Source organism: Taudactylus pleione, unplaced genomic scaffold (assembly GCF_031769625.1).
Source record: "Taudactylus pleione unplaced genomic scaffold, aTauple2 ptg000205l, whole genome shotgun sequence".
Lineage (NCBI taxonomy): Eukaryota > Metazoa > Chordata > Amphibia > Anura > Myobatrachidae > Taudactylus > Taudactylus pleione.
Window position 1 is genome coordinate 6,023,826 of NW_028284607.1, and position 19,624 is coordinate 6,043,449.

The 19,624-nt window shown below is 40.9% G+C and overlaps 2 protein-coding genes across 6 annotated transcripts in view; one reads left to right on the forward strand and one right to left on the reverse strand.

Moving 5' to 3' along the window:
- Positions 1-19,624, forward strand: part of RSPH14 (radial spoke head 14 homolog) — a 218,354-nt gene that overhangs the window by 109,501 nt on the left and 89,229 nt on the right. The window lies entirely within an intron of this gene.
- GNAZ (G protein subunit alpha z) overlaps positions 1-19,624 on the reverse strand; it is a 116,785-nt gene that overhangs the window by 84,850 nt on the left and 12,311 nt on the right. The window contains exon 2 of the mRNA XM_088477877.1: positions 7,072-8,312. Within this exon, the coding sequence (XP_088334003.1) occupies positions 7,072-7,794 (723 nt within the window). The 5' untranslated portion in view covers positions 7,795-8,312. The remainder of the gene's footprint in view (positions 1-7,071; positions 8,313-19,624) is intronic.

The window sequence follows — 19,624 nt, forward strand, 5'->3', positions numbered from 1 at the left end:
TTGATGTAAGATAATGGGTTTAGAAATAGATCCACTCCAATTTTACATAAACTGCGAGAGAAAATAGACTGAAAATATCTGTTTGCAAAAATATTTTATTTGTGCCAAATTATTCCATTCTCTATTCCCTAATACTCTATAAAATCTAGATACAGAATTAAGCGTTATTTCTTTGGACAGGGAAACCCAGTAGGCTCAACTTCGATTTACTGTTTGCTGCTTAATAGGAAGGTGTGCTTATGTTACCTGATCTCCAATCTAACTACTAAGCCTCTGCTCTTACGATAACTATTGACCGAATCTTTCAATTCTCTAAGCGGAAGTAGTCAACCAGCTATAGAACTACAAATACTAGCTTGCTTAGCCTCCATCATCTGCTCTGACTTTTGTTCCCACATCTCATTTAAAAGCTTTCAACAGCAATGAAATTACAAAGGTCTTATTTATGAAGTGCACCGAGGTTTGCAAGGAGGTGGCAAAACCTGATGAGGCGTACTGTGCCCAAATGTAGAGTATGCAGCACATCAAGTGCAACCATCCCTTTCATTCAATTATTTTTCTCCTATTATTCTCCTGAAATGCTACTGAGTTTAGCCTCATATATGGCTTATATTATTAATGAGATTGAGGGAATTATACATACTGTGTGCTTGTAGCTGTTTTTACATTGCTCCTATTGCATTTTATAGCTGAGGTGCGAGTGGAAGTTGCAAAATGCGTTCCATTAAAAATATGCATAGAAATCTTATATGCGTACGCTGTGATCTGGTGCCAAGTCTTTTTTTTTTTTATTAAAATCATAATGTGCCATTTCCATCCCTCGCCCATTTTAACAGTCTCCTCTGAAAAGTAAGTAAAATCTAATCATTAAATGGAAAACTAGGTACACCTGTACTTTACATTGATGCCCTTCCTCCACTCAATTCCTCCTTCCACCCAAGTCCTCCCAATGGAAATATCTAGCCTTTTGCAAATACAGGCATGTTCCTCTTCAAACCTTGTAATTTGGTAGAAATCTAGGTGTACTAGACTTTCAGAGATTAGACCCTGTTTGTGAGTGTATATGCCAGGACGGATACCTTATTGCAGAGGTTCTCAAACTCGGTCCTCAGGGCCCCACACAGTTCAAGTTTTTCAGGTCACCTAGCAGGAGCACATGTGTATTCATTACTCACTGACATTTTAAAAGTTCCACTTGTGGAGCTAATTATTTCACTTCTTCTTGTGAGGAGACCTGGAAAACACGCACTGTTTGGGGTCCTGAGGACTGAGTTTGAGAACCTGTGCCTTATTGGATATAAGATATAATGCACTCCACTAACAGATCAATTGTATCTCTCCTCCAAGACCAAGGGTCTGATTCAATTAATCATGAGGCCCATAGCCCGGCAATTACGATACATAAAACATGTCATGAACATCCTGAGGAAACACATTGTACAAGGCTACAATAGGACCTAGTGCTTATTTGAATCAGCCCCCAATACTCCCATCAGTCAGGAGATACTCATACCCGGCCTACCACAGCTGTCTACATAACTCAGGTGTAACAGACTGTAGAATTCATATTGCGAGCAGTCAGTTTAATGGTAACTATTACTGATGCTACTGTCTACAAAGCAGGGGTTCTATCAAAAAGATGTCTAGATAAATAGCAACTTAGTTTTGACTCTTATTAAACCATCAAGCATAGATATGTGTAATACTAACCAGTCCCTGTCCACAAAAACAAACAGAATTATCTATTATAATTAAAAAAAAAAACATGACATAGGCCTGAAAACTCTGAGGAACTCCAAATAAACAGGAACTTTTTGTATCCATTGGACATAAGGGTGAATAAAATAAATATTGTATTCATAACTGTATGGGACAATACAGGCACTGTACAAACATACTGATATGATTGATGATCTATGTCCAGACTGCCAGATAGAGAGGGTGGCAGTGGTGGCATTTACGCTGTGCCCCAAGGACTCTGTCCTTGGTACAGACCTTCAAAAAGGTCATCGATTTCTGGCATTCTGTTACATGCAAAATCATTTCATCCTCTGCCACAGTAACATGCTGTTCATGGATTATATCACTTATTCTGTAATTAGTCTTCTGAAACATACTAAGAACATTATACAAAATATGTGATAACCAATTTTGAAATAGCTATACCACAGCTAATAAGAAGATTAGTATTATTAAATACATGAAAGTTCATAGGATGTGCATTGCTGCTTTATGTTGAAATAAGCTTGTGTTTTAGTCCATTTTCCTATGTGAGAGGTGCAGCTTGGAGACAGAATTCTGCTCTGAGCTCCAGCATGGTATTGCACCTACAAATCACATAGTCTAATATTCAACAGTAGTAGAATATATTTTTAGTAATTAATTTGATTTATTAAAAAAGACAATTGCTGTTGAAGAGGAATGGCATGGAATTAAAATGAATCGTAATCTCAATTTATATTGATTTTGCTTACAGTATGTGAACTGAATTGCTTCATGCAAAGCCTTTTTCAGCATCTGGGGAAAGCTGAGCTAATACACGGCCAATCTACTAATCCTTATCAATTATTTAAATAATAAACACACAAAGGTTATTCAATAACATGAATAAAAATGTTCAGCAACCCCTAGGTTTTTTTGGGTTACTGAAGTTGGAATAAAGCCCTTTATTGGAAATGCCTTTGCATCATCGCGTGATAGAGAATTTGTCAGGTGAAATGGCAGTACTTGTGCTGTTCTCAGGGTCAGAGGTGTAACATGTAGCCCAGGCGTCTGGAGTATGTGCATGCATTCTTTGGCACCTCCCCCCATCCTGTCCTGAAGTGTACCAGAGAATGGGCATGTCCAACATGTGTGTGTGTGTGGGGGGGGGGGGGTGGAGGTAGGGGTTAAAAGGAGACAAAATTATTCATATGGGTTAGTATTGGATAATGGCCACGGTACATTATCCATAATTAGGATTAGTGAGACTACATATTTTTTAAGAAAATATAATTTTTTTTCTTCATTTATAATAATTACTGTATGCTAATAACCATTCATGCAATCCTGTATGTCAACCAAGCAGCAAAATAATTTATATATATGCAATTAATACATATTCATATATGCAAATTATTTTGTCCAACTATCTGCCTGCTTTGTTGACATACAGGATTAAATGAATGGTGATTAGCATATAGTAAGTATTACAAAAAAAATAATAAATACAAATATGTATGTGTGTGTGTGTATGTCTCCCTAATCCTAATTATGTATGATATAACATAGTATTTTATGAAGGCTATCGTTAATTTTTATATTAGTCTAGAGGTATGACCCTTGCAGGAGACATAGGTAAACTTGTAGTCAAACAGTCATTTGGTTTAGCTGACTGTATGTGCTGGCTGGCCACAGCTCACCGCCTGAGCAGGACAGAGCAGAAGGGAGGAGGGACAGCGCCAGGTAGAGGTGGAACGGAGAAGAGGAGGCTGGTGGCCATACCATAGATTTAAAAGGTAAGAGTCAACGAAGTAGCTGCAGTATGAAGAGAAATTGTTTAAACAGATATTTGATAAAGTTATGATGAAGCATGGGCATAGCATGCACTAATTTCCAATCCAAGCTGCATTCATATTCATTTATTCATACATTTATAACTCTTTTACACTGACATGAAAATCCTGTTTTTTTGCACGTGAACGCGCATCAACCCGGGATTCCAACATGGGATACAATACTGGTAGTTTGCACGGGTCGTTCCCATGTCACGCTGCAGTGTAAATGGCGCAACCTGGGTCACGATGACCCGGGTCGTGCCACATACTACTTGATTGGCCGGCTTCAGTTTCGCTTGGTGATTACATCATCTCCAACTTCCACTGCAATGCTCGAAGACCCGGGTCACTGCAAACTCGTGTCCGATGTGAACGGGAATAACCCTGGTCAATGCCGCAGTACGAAAGGCGTTATGTCCCTGATCTGATCTGGGCTGGAACAGTGTTCCAAATCCCGGGTCAGACCCGAGACTTTGGTGTAAAAGAGGTATAATTTTATACCTCCCAATCCTTAACAATTTAAGCAAGGGAGCAACAATTTCAGGGCTGTATCTCTCTCTTCTTATAGGTTGGTATTGGAAAGTATGTCACCGTCTGCAGGGAAAGAATAGTATGTGCTACATTGATAGGCTGTTTTCAAATGAGTTGTGGGCAATCCAGTGCATCAGAAATGCTGGGCACGCCCCTATGACTGCACACTAAACCACCTTTTTGTGTTACTTAACTATACCTCAACAAAATAAACTACAACAATGTAAATGAATGGTAATCTGCCACAAAATTGTGTTCTCTGGCAGAATATTATTATGTCTGGGATGGTTTACTAACACTTTTAGAAACATTATTTTAAGGAATATACTAAATTTACAGTGCAGAGGGTTAATTGTACTCATACTATCTCATAGAGAGGTCATTTTAGAAGTCAACGCATTTGCTCACCGAACATAGGTAGGATAGACAAATGTAAAATAAGAGCATTTACAGAGGGCCGGTGCAAGGTTACTCGGCGCCCAAGGCAAATGTTTGCCTCCTGCCCCTATTCCCTGTAGCACACATTGTTCAGGCTGCAGTGCAAATGCCCTTGTGATATGAACACTCTTCAGACTATATTGAATTTTGGGGCTCTGTTTGGAAAAAGAAGTAGATACTATTTATCAACAATACCTCAATGTATTACATCACACTATAGCAATGCTACACATTTGCTCAGGATTACAGCAATACTGTAGGCTTAGGCAGTATGTGGCTCTCCCTACAACTTTTGAATAAGTAACCGGGCATGTTGGAGGTTTAGTTCTACATACCCTGCAGAAACACAAGTTGCTGAACACAGAACTACTTCAGACAAAGCAGCTGCATGTCATGCAGTGAGATTACTAGTGAGTGAACCTAGAACTAGGTATATGCATGTCATATGCAGAAGACTGGCATTCTACAGTACATAGCAAGGTAGGGACAATTATTGTAACACACACCCTCACTATAAACATTAATTTATGCTCACATAAATGTCAATATAATGGCAGTGCTAAGATAAATCAAGCCATACATTATTCTATTGAACAGTACTGATTTTAAAACTGGTGAGAGAAGTATATAAATATTACCATTTCTGAAAAAAGTACACTCACTGACAAGTAAGATTAGAGGACATGTTACAGAGAGCAGATGCCATAAAAAAAAGGGGAAGAACTCACTTTGGCTGGACAGACCTGTTCAGCCATTTATCCATCTACAAATAACCAATTCTTTCTGTAGAACATGTGAGCTCAGCCCCAGTCTTCAACCCCCAGTCAGCTCCTCATCTCTTCTGTATGTAGTGCAAAGAAAGAGGAGGAGATAAGAGGAGGAGAGCAGGCCAGGGGGCGGGCACCCACACATGTAAACACAGCACATCAGCGCTGCACTACAGTGCTGACAGCTTGGGCGGACACTACAGAGACCTCACACTGGTAGCGCCGGCATTGAGGACATGCGTGCGGTGAGGTAACTGATTGACAGCGGCGGCTCCAGCTGGTTAGACCCGCGGCCACCGCTAGCGCAATGCTGAAGAAGAATGTCTCAAGAGATATCCTTCAATACTTAAGTTTTTTAGTTTAAAGCAGTGGTTCCCAAACTGTGCGCCGTGGCACCCTGGGGTGCCTCACAACACTTGCAGGGGTGCCTCAGGTTGGTGGTCCAGCACCAAATCAAATTCTTTATGGTCAATGTAATGTAAATATGTGCACAAACAGAAGCACAATCCTGTCCACCACTATATAACCAAACCGAAGGGCGACAGGCAGCACAATTTACTTCAAATTTTTTTTCTGAATTTCTCAATAACAAACTTTTGGCTTAGGGGTGCCGTGAAAACAATGCTGATGCACTAGGGCGCCGCGATTCAAAAAAGTTTGGGAACCACTGGTTTAAAGCATTCAGTGCCAGTGATGCACTCTAGTGGCCGGCGGCCATAGGCAGCTGCCTAAGTCCAGTTACACACCTGCAGGTTTAGGCCGGGCGGTAGCCGGACGGGTCTTTTCAGGCACGCAGTGCCTTTCTCAAGCAGCGGCTTAGAGCCGCTTTTAATTTTTATTTTTTTTAATCTTTTGGTTATGCGCAGCAGCAGCTGCTGCTGCACAAGCCTGGCCGGCACAAGCCAGTGTATGTGAAAGGAAACATTGTTTCCTATACACCACTGGCGTGCAGGGATGGGCACGGCACGGCAGCTGTCCTGCTCAGTGGATACACCCGGCTGTTACACGGCAACAGTGCCATGCCTGGGCCGTGTGAAAGGATCCACTGCTTCCCTGCTTTATCTTTTTTTCATACCTGGCAAAAAAACGGGCGGCTTTTTGCCGCCCGGTCAATACCGGCAGCTGTGAAACTAGCCTTGAGCTGCCTAATGCTGGTGCCGGCCCTGCATTTACATATGTTATGTCAAACTTTAAGATACTTAAAACAGTATGCCTTTGTGTCTGATGTATGTCAAGGTAACAAATGTTTAAACTTGTGCCCAACAATTGTGTAGAGATCTTTGGTTAATACTATTAGTAATGAATGCTAAAGTTGCATTATCCTATTTGTACACAATATAATAATGTAACAAAGTGTCATATACATGAGAGAATCGTGTCCTGACAGTAATTACAGTCAGCAGTAACTAGTCATCATCATTGAGTATTGTTGCACCAGCCCACTGGTCCTGACTATAGATATGCTTCCTACACATTATTTTGGCAAGGTTTTGTGCACATGTGCGCATTTGAAGTTCAACAATATGTATATTATGCAAAAAAAAAAAATCCAACTCTAAATGAGCCCTATAGACTTTTATGACTGCAGTATTATATATCACAAGCTAATATGCAGCTGATGCTTCCTTTACATTATTACTCCATGTAGTACAAAGACTAAACTAAGAGTGGGGAAAACACCAGCATTGCCAATGTAGATAAATCACTATACTTTAACTACAGCCAGTATCTGATTTGTGATCATTTCCCTTTGAGGCTGAATTCTGTATTGTAACATTTCCCCCTTTTCTTATACTCACTGTTTGGTTGTCCTCATAAAGCTTCAAGTCATAGCCACTGAGTTCCACACAGAATATTATAGCTGTCACACCCTCAAAGCAGTGAATCCACTTCTTCCGTTCAGACCGCTGACCCCCAACATCGACCATCTTGAAAGTGAGCTCTTTGAATGTGAACTTGTTCTCCACAATGCCTGTGGTCATGTCTCGAGAGCGCAGGATGTCTTCTACAGTGGGGATGTACTCGACGGCTGCTATCCTCTCAAGGTCATTGAGGTAATAAGCAGCATTATCTTCTAGGTGGTACTCATTAGAGCGACAGAAGCACTCCTGCACACCTGAGTCTGCCCAGAGTCGCTTCATCACCCCTAGCAGTTCAGAGGTTATTTCACCCTTGCTTTCGGCGGGGCCAGTCAAAGCAAATAGCTGTACTGCATCATATGCGCGGTCCGGGTTGTGAAACTCAATCTTCAGTGTGGCAAGCGCCCTTATGATGCGAGTGAGAGAGTCAATGGCATTATAAATGATGAGGGGTTTATATTCCTTGCATGCTTCTAGATTGAAACCTCCACTGTGAATAATCTTCATCTGTTTAACAATGGTGCTTTTGCCAGAATTGCTGGTCCCAAGTAACAATAGTTTGATTTCTCGTCGTTGGCGCTGACTTTCAGAGCGCAGGTGCCTGTCAATCCTGCGCGATCGCCTTGCTGCCTCTTTCTCCTCCGCACTTTGCCGACATCCCATGGTAGGTGGTTGCCAGAGGTGGAGATTCTCCCTCTCTCTTTATCCTTCCTCTATCTGACAGAAGTTTTATCTTTTAACCTTTGTGTCAGGTGAGATAACAATCAGATTGGACAATAAGTGTCAACCCTAACAAGTGTGTAAAGATAAGAAGCATACAACCTCATGTAGATGGTCTTCACCGCAGATGTCATGGTACTCCCCTTCCCTTGAGGTAGAAGTGACACATTCCTTTTTTTTAATGAAAAGACACTTCCCGTCTCCACTGGGTGACCGTATCCTTCATATACCCTTTTCTCTTCTGCATAATTATTTTACTTCCTTCTGTCCAAAGGTAAGGAGCAGGCTACTCATCTGCTTCTGCCTCACTTGCCTTTTTAATTGTATTTTCTGGTTACCATGGTGATACTGCTCAGTGCAGCAGGAGATTCTGTTGGCCAGCCTCTCATCTATTCCACTGGCCTTTTTGATGTTTTATTTTTTTTTGTTTCTTCAACCCTGTTCCTGACAGTGATCTGCACCTGTCAGATACAAAGAAAGACAAATATTGAATGATTGTATCTACATTTCCTGTACCTTCAAATAATAAACAGTACTGTATGTATTATGTCCTAATATAGTGAGAGCCTCACGAACCGTATAGTATTACAGACCTTTTAGTGACAGCAAGCTGTTTTATGAGATTTCACAAAGTGCGTATGAACAATTCTAAAAGGCAGCTCATCTGATAAAAGCATTGCATTTAGTATGGGCTTGGCCAAATTCCCTAAAAATCCATAAAATCATTTTTATTTTTTTTTAAATGTCTGGTGTGACCTAAAACTCCATCAAACTGTTGGGTGATGGAAGCTCACTTAAAACAGAAATAGTTCTTGATTTGTGTTGTTCTAATCTCCCAAGCTACGCAATCCATTGCACGATCTATCGTTTTGGAACGATATATCTCTTGGATCGCATAGTGGACCTCATTCAGACCCGCTCGCAAGCGGGTCAATGTTTAGGCCCTGCGCACTTGCAGTGGCCGCACTGCGCGTGCGCAAGCCCCGGAGCGAGAGAGAAATTCTCTCGCTCCGGAGCTCATTACAAAAGGGGCGGCTGTCGATGTTAATCGACAGCTTGCCCCATTTTGAAGGCGTGGCGGGGGGGTGGTTTCACAAACTGAGGTGTTCCTTAAGGAACGCCTGCCGTTTTGTGGGCGGCCGCACTGACAGCAGTGATGTCAGTGGGGAGCTTCCTGCTCGATCAGAGCAGGAAGCTCCCAGGGACTTGCGGTTGCCGAGACCCAACCTTAGGGTCTCGTCGCAAGCCCCAGTGGTCCCGATGGTCTTGACCATCGCGACCATCAACTGGTCGGTCGCTAAAGCTGTTGGTGGTAGGCCGTACTTCAAAAGGCAAGCGGCCGCCCACATTCAGAACGAGTGCTCACATTTTGCGAGCGCCTCTGAATGAGGGCCAGTGTGTACACCTGATCGAGCATACCCACGGGACGTTCATCGCATTGTCCATCTGCTTTTCCGTCGCTGGGTACTCACATTGTGTAGTGTGTACCCAGCGTTCATTTGCTATCCTTTGTTCTTGAAATAGATCATACATCCATCATGTTAAGGTTACAGGAACAATAGAGATTTCTGTTTTGCAATAATCATTGATTCTCAGCAGAAGAATCTCTTATGTAAGTAGGAAGGATTATCGATTATTATGTGGAACAATAGAATGTTTGCCACTTCCCAAGGTATCATTGTGTCATGAGATCAATATCTGCAGAGGACGGAAATAAAAAAAACAGACTGAGAGGTTTCTGGATTTCATGCAGAGCATGAGGAAACCTATCCAACAAGGTTCATTTGGTAATCGCCACCTTAGAATAACAAAATAAATAATCATTTTCCTTTTTTTAAATGTTGATTTTAGCTATTTTTTTCTTTTTAGCTTTTATTCCACCACACATGCGTGAGCTGGATAAACGTCTCATGTATGCATAGATCCCCTGAGACTGACCCAGGAGTGTGGTGGGTTAATCCTCATCGCTCCATGACAAAATCACAGAAGAAGCTGGGTATCATTGCCTCTATAATATGGAGACCACAGAGCATATTTCTTCAAGCAATGTAATAAAATCATTCAAAACCCCAATAAACAGTGACCGGATTATTCCCCCATTCATTTCAGACATAGATGAGGCAAACTGAGCAGTATTTTGTGAGAAAAACGTGAAAATATCTAAATGAAGTAGGTTGTCCTAAAGTGGAATCAGGTAGAATTTTTATACATGTTTTGCATTTCCAATTGGGTCATACTTTAAAAGGTCAAATGGAGATATATATATTTTTTACTGGGCAGCACAAACAAAATGGAATGTGGACTTGCTTCTTATTACAGTATGTTCTTGCAGAACAATTACGTGCCTTTGCACAACATAAAAAGCTCTGCACACTCGTATGCTGAGCAGTTCCTTAGCGTATTTACTTACAGTACATGCCCCCGGATTTTCTTGTCAGCAACACTATTCTTCCTTGTATTCTGATTTCTTCCTCTTACTGTAATGTGTGTCTAAGGTACATAGGAGATGTAAAATTGCTGGGCCAGGACCGTATAAAGATTATTGCTAGTCTTCTTGCAGAGCTATGCCCATAATCATGAAATGCATAATCTCAGCTGCAGGCTTAGGCCTGTGACTCATTTTAGGCCTGTCCTATATTGAACCTGCAGACTTGTTTCACTCAGGCTGTTTCACACTGTCACATTCACCTTCACACAAGACACTCTCAATTGCTCCCAAAAGATTGCTGCCTGTAGATTGATTGCCCGATTTCAAGGTCATCAGTACTCTGTTAGAATCCAGATTTGTCTAGGTTTCACATGTGTAATAATTAATAATGAAAAGCTAAACAAAATTAGGTATAGCAGCAATATTCACTGTAAAATCTCAAGTAAACGGTTTACCATTTGTTGGCAGAAGATCATATTCCTGCTTTGTCACTAACCAACAACACTGACCTAGATTTTTACAAAGACTGTTATGGTTTTGCACTTCTTATCAACCATTCCTGCACATGGAAATTATGATTTTCTGTTAGCACTCTGAGATATCTAGGAGACAGTGGGGGTGTTTTTATCTGCTGACCGTTGCAGCCGTCAAAGAGAATGCAGTTGGCTCTGTTCCAATTTCAAATCAAGTTGTGCCAGCTTCCTCAAAAACATGTTTCACTAGGACCAGAAGGTCCGCAATATGGATTTGTACTTGTAAGAACAGGGATAGATGGCAAGTGATCATGTAAAAAAAAAAAAACAACACATTTCATGCCTTTCTTTGGCTGAGTATTTATTAGATGTGCTTCTATATAGCTTACGCTGCCCACTGCCTGTGGTAAAAATCACTAAATACAAGTTACATAGTGAATTTGAGTAGAATTTTATTTTATGTTGTGTTAAAGCAAAACTCTAACTCTAACCTACTCTGTTCAGGAGAAACCCTCCCCTTGTTGTCTTGTCAACATCAATTCTCTGGCTGCAGCAAGCATGAACATATTGAGACCTTTAGCGTTGGATGACTGCAAAAGGAGAATTGACTGTTGACAGAAAACTGATGGGTGAGTATGCCAAATAGAGATGGCCCTTCATGGGACCCCCGCTGGTTCTGCTTGTTAACGTTAGTGGGAGCACTGGGAGGTACAAAGGTATCTCTGGTGTAATTTATTGCAATTAAGAATCTTTCCTCAAATATTGGTAACTATCCTGTTACTATGAGAACAGCTAAATCTTTCTCAAAATTGTGTGTTAGAAACGGATGACTAGAATTATACAAAGGAAAGTCTATGAACAATGGCTAGAGACCAGCAAGATGCTGTTTGTTGTAGCTGAAAATGGAAGCTGAACATTTCCAGGATATATGAAATGTCACAGGAATATAGGAAGAGCATGTTAGCAATAGAAAAATGCAAAAGCAGCATTCATCTGTTCTTACTGCTGTCTCTACCCACATAGGAATCTTCTCTCGGAGCTGTGAATCTGGGCTCTCTGCACAAGCAATGCTGGCAACTGTTATGCTGTGCAAATGGGAATTTTGCCCTGGAAGCTGAATCTTTATATATTTTTTTTACTCCTGTTACCATGTTTGGAAGTAAAATGCTTAAAGCAAGGGAACAGAAACCCCAACAATTTCTGTGCAAGTGCTGGATTTGATCAAGCACTCTCAGCCTATAAAACTGTACATCCGAGTCATTAGAAATATCACTGATTACAACAGACACACATATATCATAACCCATTTAGTTGTCACACAGATCAGCTGGCAGAAGCCAGGCACATTTCTCATGTTGTAGGGCAGACTCACTTATGGTCAGCAGGGAGCAGTCTCCCTTATTCATGGCTAGCTGTGAGACATCTCTGTCCCTTAATCTGCTCATTGTACAGATCTGAATCAAGATGCCATTCTCTTGTATCTGTTGTGTGCAATACTCAGCCGGGCAGCCCACACCAGACAAACAGACTGCTACAGCAATGCATTAACCTTTGTGGTGTGTATTTTATTTAGGCCATAGTCACTGCACCTCTAAGCACAATTCATTCATGCTCTGGACCTTATTTTATGTCATCCCTCATTTTAAACTAGATTCAATTTTAAAAAGATATATATTTTATTTTCCACAGTGTAGATAATACTTAACCTTTCTTGATTTTTTTTTATCTTGTCCAATGGGATAACAAAAAGAACACAACAACAATAAACAATGCAATCAAAAAGGAATGGGTTGAGGTTTGGCAAGCTTGCCTACTTTATAGATGAGAAGCCAGTCATGAGCGGACTCTTACTGTGAATGGGATGTAGTCAGGAAGCAGATGGTCTAAATGCCGACCGCCGGCTTCCCGACTGTCTAATCCCGGCAAGGTACTAATGACAGGCGTCGAAATCCTGATGCCTGTCATTAGACCTACGCCGGGAGCCCAACGCCTGGCATACCGAACGAAGGTAAGCCGGGCGCGGACAGCCGCTGGCGGGGATTAGGGTTAGGCATCCCCGGGGGAAGGTTAGGGTTAGGCAACCCCCCGGGAGACTTAGTTTTAGGCTGCGGGGAAGGGGGGGGTTAGGTTTAGGCACTAGGGAGGAATGTTAGGGTTAGGCACCCCTAAAGGAGGGTTAGGGTAGGGAATTAGGTTACCGGTACTTACCTTAATTAGCGGTCGGGATCTTCACCCCTGCCGGGCTTCGGCTGTCGGGATTACCTACTACACCCCTGTGAATAGGTTCACCTAGAATGGTGGCGGCTTTCCATAATCCTAAAACTACATGTGATTTAGGGATTTAAAATTATCGCACATTGCTGGAGGTTTGGTTTTAACCCTACAAACTTCTGGATAATAAATCTGTCAGTCTGGAGGGTAAAATCTCTGGAAATGTGTGGCAGTAACCTGCATGGAAGGCCATACATTGATAAACTTACACCACAGTGTTCCATGTTGTGACACCTTATAGAAAGTTTGAGATAAGTAGGAGAGACAAGTACATCAGGTGCATAGTTATGTTTGGGGGAGGGATGGCGTGTGTCCTAAAATATACACTGTAATAAGCCTGACCGTTAATACCTTCAACAACTGATGATATTAACTTGCATAATATACAAGGGCAATCACCTGGCATTCTTATATCCCTTTCACACTGCCGATATAAGCCTGGTTATTGTCAGATAGATCAGAGTCGCTGCTCGGTGTGAAAGGGTCCCTGAAAAATAACCTCCAGTGACCCGGGAATCCAACCCGGGTAGCGAGCCAGGTTGGACACAGAAACGACCCATGTCACGGTGCAGTGTGAATGGTCCGATCTGGGTTATCCGACCCGGGTCATGCCTAAAATGAGCTGATTGGCAGCTGTGAAGCAGTCACCATCCACTTTTTATGACCTCACAAGTTTAGTAGGGCAGTAACCTGAGTTGAAGGTGCAGTGTAAACGGGGTCTGACCCCAGGTCTCATCCGGGACTGACCTATGTTCAAAATCCTGGGACGGACCCAGGATTTTGTTGTGAAAGGGGTATGATTTGTTAGTTGGCTCACTGATCTGACCAAAGTGGTCTAATTACTTTGTTATGGTTAGTCAGGTTTAGCAGCCATGAGTCAATAGCATTTCATAAACATAGAAATGGGTGTCGTAATCTGGCATGATCAAATCCCGTATAAAGTTGGACATTTGCTATCATGTATTTAACTTAAGGATAGCATATTTAGTCTGTATTGTTTCTAATTAGTATTTTACTCTTTGTGAACAATATTAAACAATTGCACTAATAGATAGATTATTTGCAGTAGACAACATTGAAACATAGAATTCAACAGCAGAAAATAACATACTCATGCATCTGCTATGTCATGTGTGCTTGTTTATTTTGTTATAGTATTGCTTTCTTAATTTTTTGTATATATCACACTACGGGATGGGTACGGGACGCTGGCACTCGGGAACCCGGCGGTCAGAATCCCTGAGCGCCGGAATCCCCGCAGCGGGTTATTGACTGCATCCCCACACTATAACTATGGGAAGACTATTCCATGGATCTAATAACCTTTATGTTACATTTCAAAGTCTATTCTCTTGTTCCAGAACTCCTCTTATTTTTAATAAAACTTATCTTCTACTGTTGCTTATTGCCTGTGTATCACAAAAAAAGATCAAGGAGCTGGAACTGGAAGCCCGGACTCGGACTTCCAGTTTCTGATTCTACAAAATAAATCAATGAATAAATAAAAGTTTAATTTTAAATATTTAAAAAAAAAAATTCCCCATCTCTGGCTAATGCCATCCCTAAATGGCATTATAGTGGTTAGAGAACATGATAATTAGGTTCCTTGATAAGTAGCCTTTCCCTTTTTTTTTTTCTTTTTTTTTAGCGGAAGCAACACAGAATGGCCCAGTGATGGCTGTCGCTTATGATAGCAAGCGATAGTCTTCACCAGGAGGGGGCCTTGATAAATAGCCAAGAGCCCTAAATCCTGTGACAATTTCCATTTTTTTTCAGGATCTAGAGCTTTTTGCCTATGATAAATAGACCCCTTAATTAATGTGAATGTCTCTTCAGTTGTAAGCCTTACTGAAGACCTCTATGGCCCTTCCAAAGCATTTTCAATACAAATGTATTTATTTGCTTTCAGATTAATGTTCTATCACTGTATATACAATAAAACGTACTGTACATAATTGCCAAATGCAATTCTTTCTCTGGCCCCCTAAAGCACCATGGCTCTCTTGTTCTGGCACATGACTGGTCTAAATTAGATGGCTGATTGCCCTGAATCTGGTTGTACTATCTGCAGGTAGATGCCAAGAGCAAGAAAACGAGTTGTGCCATCTTCCTGTCACACCCTGAGGCTGTTTTCTTAGCTAGCTGACTCTACCCAGATACAGTAGCTAAACAGTTTTCAGCAAGAAGGAAAGATGTAGTCCCCTTTGCAGTGTATTGTTGTGACATACAGTATGTAGGAGGGATTTTAATGCTAACACAAGGTCTGAAGACAACTAATTTTATAGATAATATGCACAAAAGTATGAGCACATAAACAGTAGTAGTAGTAAAAATGACATTGCATTAGGTGTGCCAGTGGAAAGGGAAGTACACTGTATAATCACATGCTATGTTATACGCATATAATTAAATTACAAACCTTAAAGAGCACAGTAAAACAAAGTATATAATTATAAAACTTCAAGGCCGACAGCCCTCATTTAAGCATGGCAAACCTACTACCAAGAGCCAGGTCAGGTTCTAAAATTATTCTTTTTGGGGAAATTTGTATCTTTCTTTTTTTTTTTTAATAATTTTTTATACTTATATCAAATAATTATAAACAAGGGGATAAAAAAAATAATATCCTGAACAAAGGAAAATGCAAAACATGCAAAGGTTGATAATAGTGCAATGTTCAGAATAAAATGCAAATGTACAATAAACAAAAGGAGAAAAATAAGTCTATGATGACTGTTTTGATTTTAATTAAAGGAATAAAAAGGGGTGGAGGACGTGGAGAAACTTGAGGGAGGTGGGGATTCCCTCTTGGACAATGTTTCAATGCTCTGGATGAGCTCCTTCATGATGTGATCAAGATCTAGACGAGTGAAGGTGGCATTTTATTGAGTCTAGTAGCCCAGGTTCTATAGAAAGATGCAGAGGATGGAGGGTTAGAATCCCCATCTTGTAGTTATACCAATTAGCAGAGGCAGCCTCAGTTGGTGGATTCTGATTTTCTCAAGATCTGGCTATTAGACTGGTGTCTGCACCACTGATATGTTTATAATGTGTAGGAGGGTCAGGAAAAGGTGTAAAATTGTAATGTATTTCGATGGGATTGGGACACATGTAATGTATAACTGTATTACTTCAAATAAATTTGGAACTTCAGACAAAATTTCTGCATGATGGTATGACCACCATATATGAATACAGCCTCTCCAACAGAGAGGGGAATCACTCTTGTACAGTTTAATTGGGACTAGAACCAATAAGTTTATATGTCATTTCTTTTATATGCACACTAGTAGAAGCATTTGCCATTACCGTCCAGATATCCAACCAATCTTCTGCATCCAGGAATTCAATTAATTGCAAACTTTTTATTCAGTCTCTAAACCCTTTGGCTATCAGTGTGTTGCAAGCATATACTGTAGGTATATTGGTCAGATTAAGCTTATTGATATTGTTTACGATCTGTATCTGGATAAACAAATTGCTGTTTTGATTCTAAAATAATGAGGTCTAAATTTTAGTGTGAAGCTTACATATTGGTCCTACGTGGTAAAGTGCCGCATCTGGCACGCATGACGGTTTGCTGACCCCTGGTCTAAAACTTGAGATTAATGTAGTAGCATATTCCAGGTTTACTACATGCAAATCACTTAATTGACACTCAGTGATTTATTTATGCTTAAAGCTGGATACACAGCATACGATGGTGCGACTCAGCGATGCCATGTGATGCGATTTGACGATACATCACCTGTGCCATTCACAATGAATGAACCGGTGTACAGCAGTCCAATGTGTACTTACATGCTGCATGTAATAGCAATGTGTCGTTCATTGCATCGTCCCTTTAACTGTGCAGAACAACAGATGGGACGATGTGATGAACGGCGGATGGGGTGTACACACTATACAATTTGTATTATAGATCATACAAATGGAACGATATATCATACAATACATAGTACAATGTGTACCCACCCTAAGGCTGGCACTTTAGTTTTGGCTACATTGTGAGAATACATCAGTTACACTATTACTTCCCTGTTGCAGCTTGTTTTGCTGGTGGGAATTGTAGCAATGCAGACACTCAGGATAACTACATATCCAGTATTTAAAGAGCAACACAAAGTTCAGTGTCCTGTCTGGGTGTAAAAGCTGTGACATCAGTCACCTATCAAAGGAATAAGAGCTAAACCAGTCAATATGCAGTGTCCAGATATTATCAGAACCACTCGTGTCATTCAAGTATGTCTCTTCATCAAGTTTCACTATCTTCAAAATATCTCCTTGGCAAAAATATTTTTGGTGGTGCAGGCTGTGAAGGGGGAAGGGGAATTACATAATGTCTGAGCCTAAATAAGATTTGTATAGGAAGAAAATGTTTGACATGCATTTAACTAATGGTAATGAAGCATACAATTGTTTTAACTTTAACCCTTAAAGAAACTGAGACATTTATATTCTCACAAAACACAAGAGAGTATTTTTACCAAAGTTAAAGAGAATGACTTGATTTTATGAATGCAATACCGCTATACTTATTTCTTTAGTAGCATACACACAACTATTTTTTGAATGATTATCGATAACGATATCGTTCAATCGTTGAAAAAAATCATTCACTTTCTGAGTTAAAACTATGAACGATTATCGTTCATGCGCATTCACGTTTGTAGTTTATAGTTCAGTTATGGAATATGCAAAAATCGTTTGTAGTTCAAAAAATCATTCATTACATTTAATAAATGAACGATTTTAGTAAACTATTTTCGTTCATTTTTCCCTTGAAAAAATAAACATCGTTTACTAAAATCGTTAATTTACTAAATCATTGTGTGTGTATGCAGCTTTAGACAGCGGTAGTGGTTGGAGAGTAGTAAGCAGACCTCCCAACAGTCCCCAGTTTTAAAAACGTAAGAAGTGTGTGCTTCCGGGAAAGAGGCAATGGGGCGGAGATGGACGGATCAATGTGCACGGACGCAAAAAGCGCATGCACAGATGCAAATGTAACAATTTATACCTTGGCTTTATGCCTTAATTTATTTATTTTTTATCATTCTTATCACTATCATGGTTGAGTCGCTTCAGGTTTTAGAAAACGGTATAAAAAAAAAAAAAGCAGCTAAATTAAAAATGACTTAATGAATATAACTAGGCTTCTTGTGCAACATTTCACATAAACACCATAGGAAATAAAAAAAAAAAAAACATTTGAGGTCAGACAATACATAAAACAAACTCTACACACAAAATGACACTATCTTGCAATTTATATGACATAAGTACTATATTACGTAAGCTTAGAAATACAAGACTGAGTAGTCCAAGAGCAAGTCCTACAAAGGGCATAAGATACTTTATTGCTTGTAACTTGTAATGGTAAACACATAGAAAAGCTGATTATTGAAAATGCCTCATGCAGGAACACCAGGGGTACAGGCAGCACGGCTGTATGGGGCCCAGTTTGACCACCGGTACCAATGATTCTGACTGCAAACTGCTTTTTATTCACTGTCTGTCTTGCCTCTTTATATATTAAATAATATATGTGGGATATTCCCCGAAACCCCCCTTTTTGGGGGATACCCATAAATATCAAGGATCCCCCAAAATGTATGAAGAACAGTGGCGTATCTATAATGGCTGTAGTGTGTGCGGGGTACACGGGCCCCCCGGGTCCAAGGGGGCCCCGCACCGCACACACTGCACCCATATTATTTTAGACTTACCTGATTGTGGTCCCACGTCGGGTGTCTGCGCTGCGCAGAACACCGGAAAATGGCCCCGTGGCCATTTTTCCGGTGTTCTGCGCATGCGCAGTAGACTCGGGGCACTAGAGTGTGCCCGGACACTACTGCGCATGCACAGAACACCAGAAAAATGGCCAAAACGGCCATTTTCCGGCGTTCTGCGCTTGCACAGTAGACTCCGGGCACACTCTAGTGCCCGGAGTCTATTAAGGCTCTAGTGGCTGGCTAGTCGCATCAGTTGGCTGCCGGCCAATGGGGAGAGAGGAGGGGGCCCCGCACAGGGAGTGCACACGGGCCCCCTCCTCTCTTAAGACGCCCCTGATGAAGAATGTACCGCAGCAGATATCTCTGATAACTATTTCGGTCCCTTCATTTACGACAGGAGCCGCAGACACCATAGGTTTCTATTGGGGTTGCAAATCTGTCAGAATTACCAAGCTTGGCCCCTGATAGTATAACGCCATCTCCAGATGGTGTTGTTCTATAGTAGTCCATGGACTACTAATTCACAACATTTTTGGAGAGGGAACAGCATGCACGGCAGTTGGCCCCGAACCAGGAAGCAGTGTGATAGCACAGCTCCCAGCTCTCCGCCTGGATGTGCCTTATTGGAGCCTGTCTCCTGACAAGAGCATTTTAGTACACTTGCGTAAAAATATTCATCTTCACTTTGCGAACTACGCAATAAATAATTATCCCATCCGCATTAAAAAGCTACCCTGGTGTTTAATAATAGTCCAATCAAAATCAGTTTTACTATTATGTGGGCAAAATCAGTGAGAAAAAGATCACACTAACACGCCTGTGTAATGCAGTGATGTGCGGTGAGGTCAGTGACTGTGGAGGCAAACGTG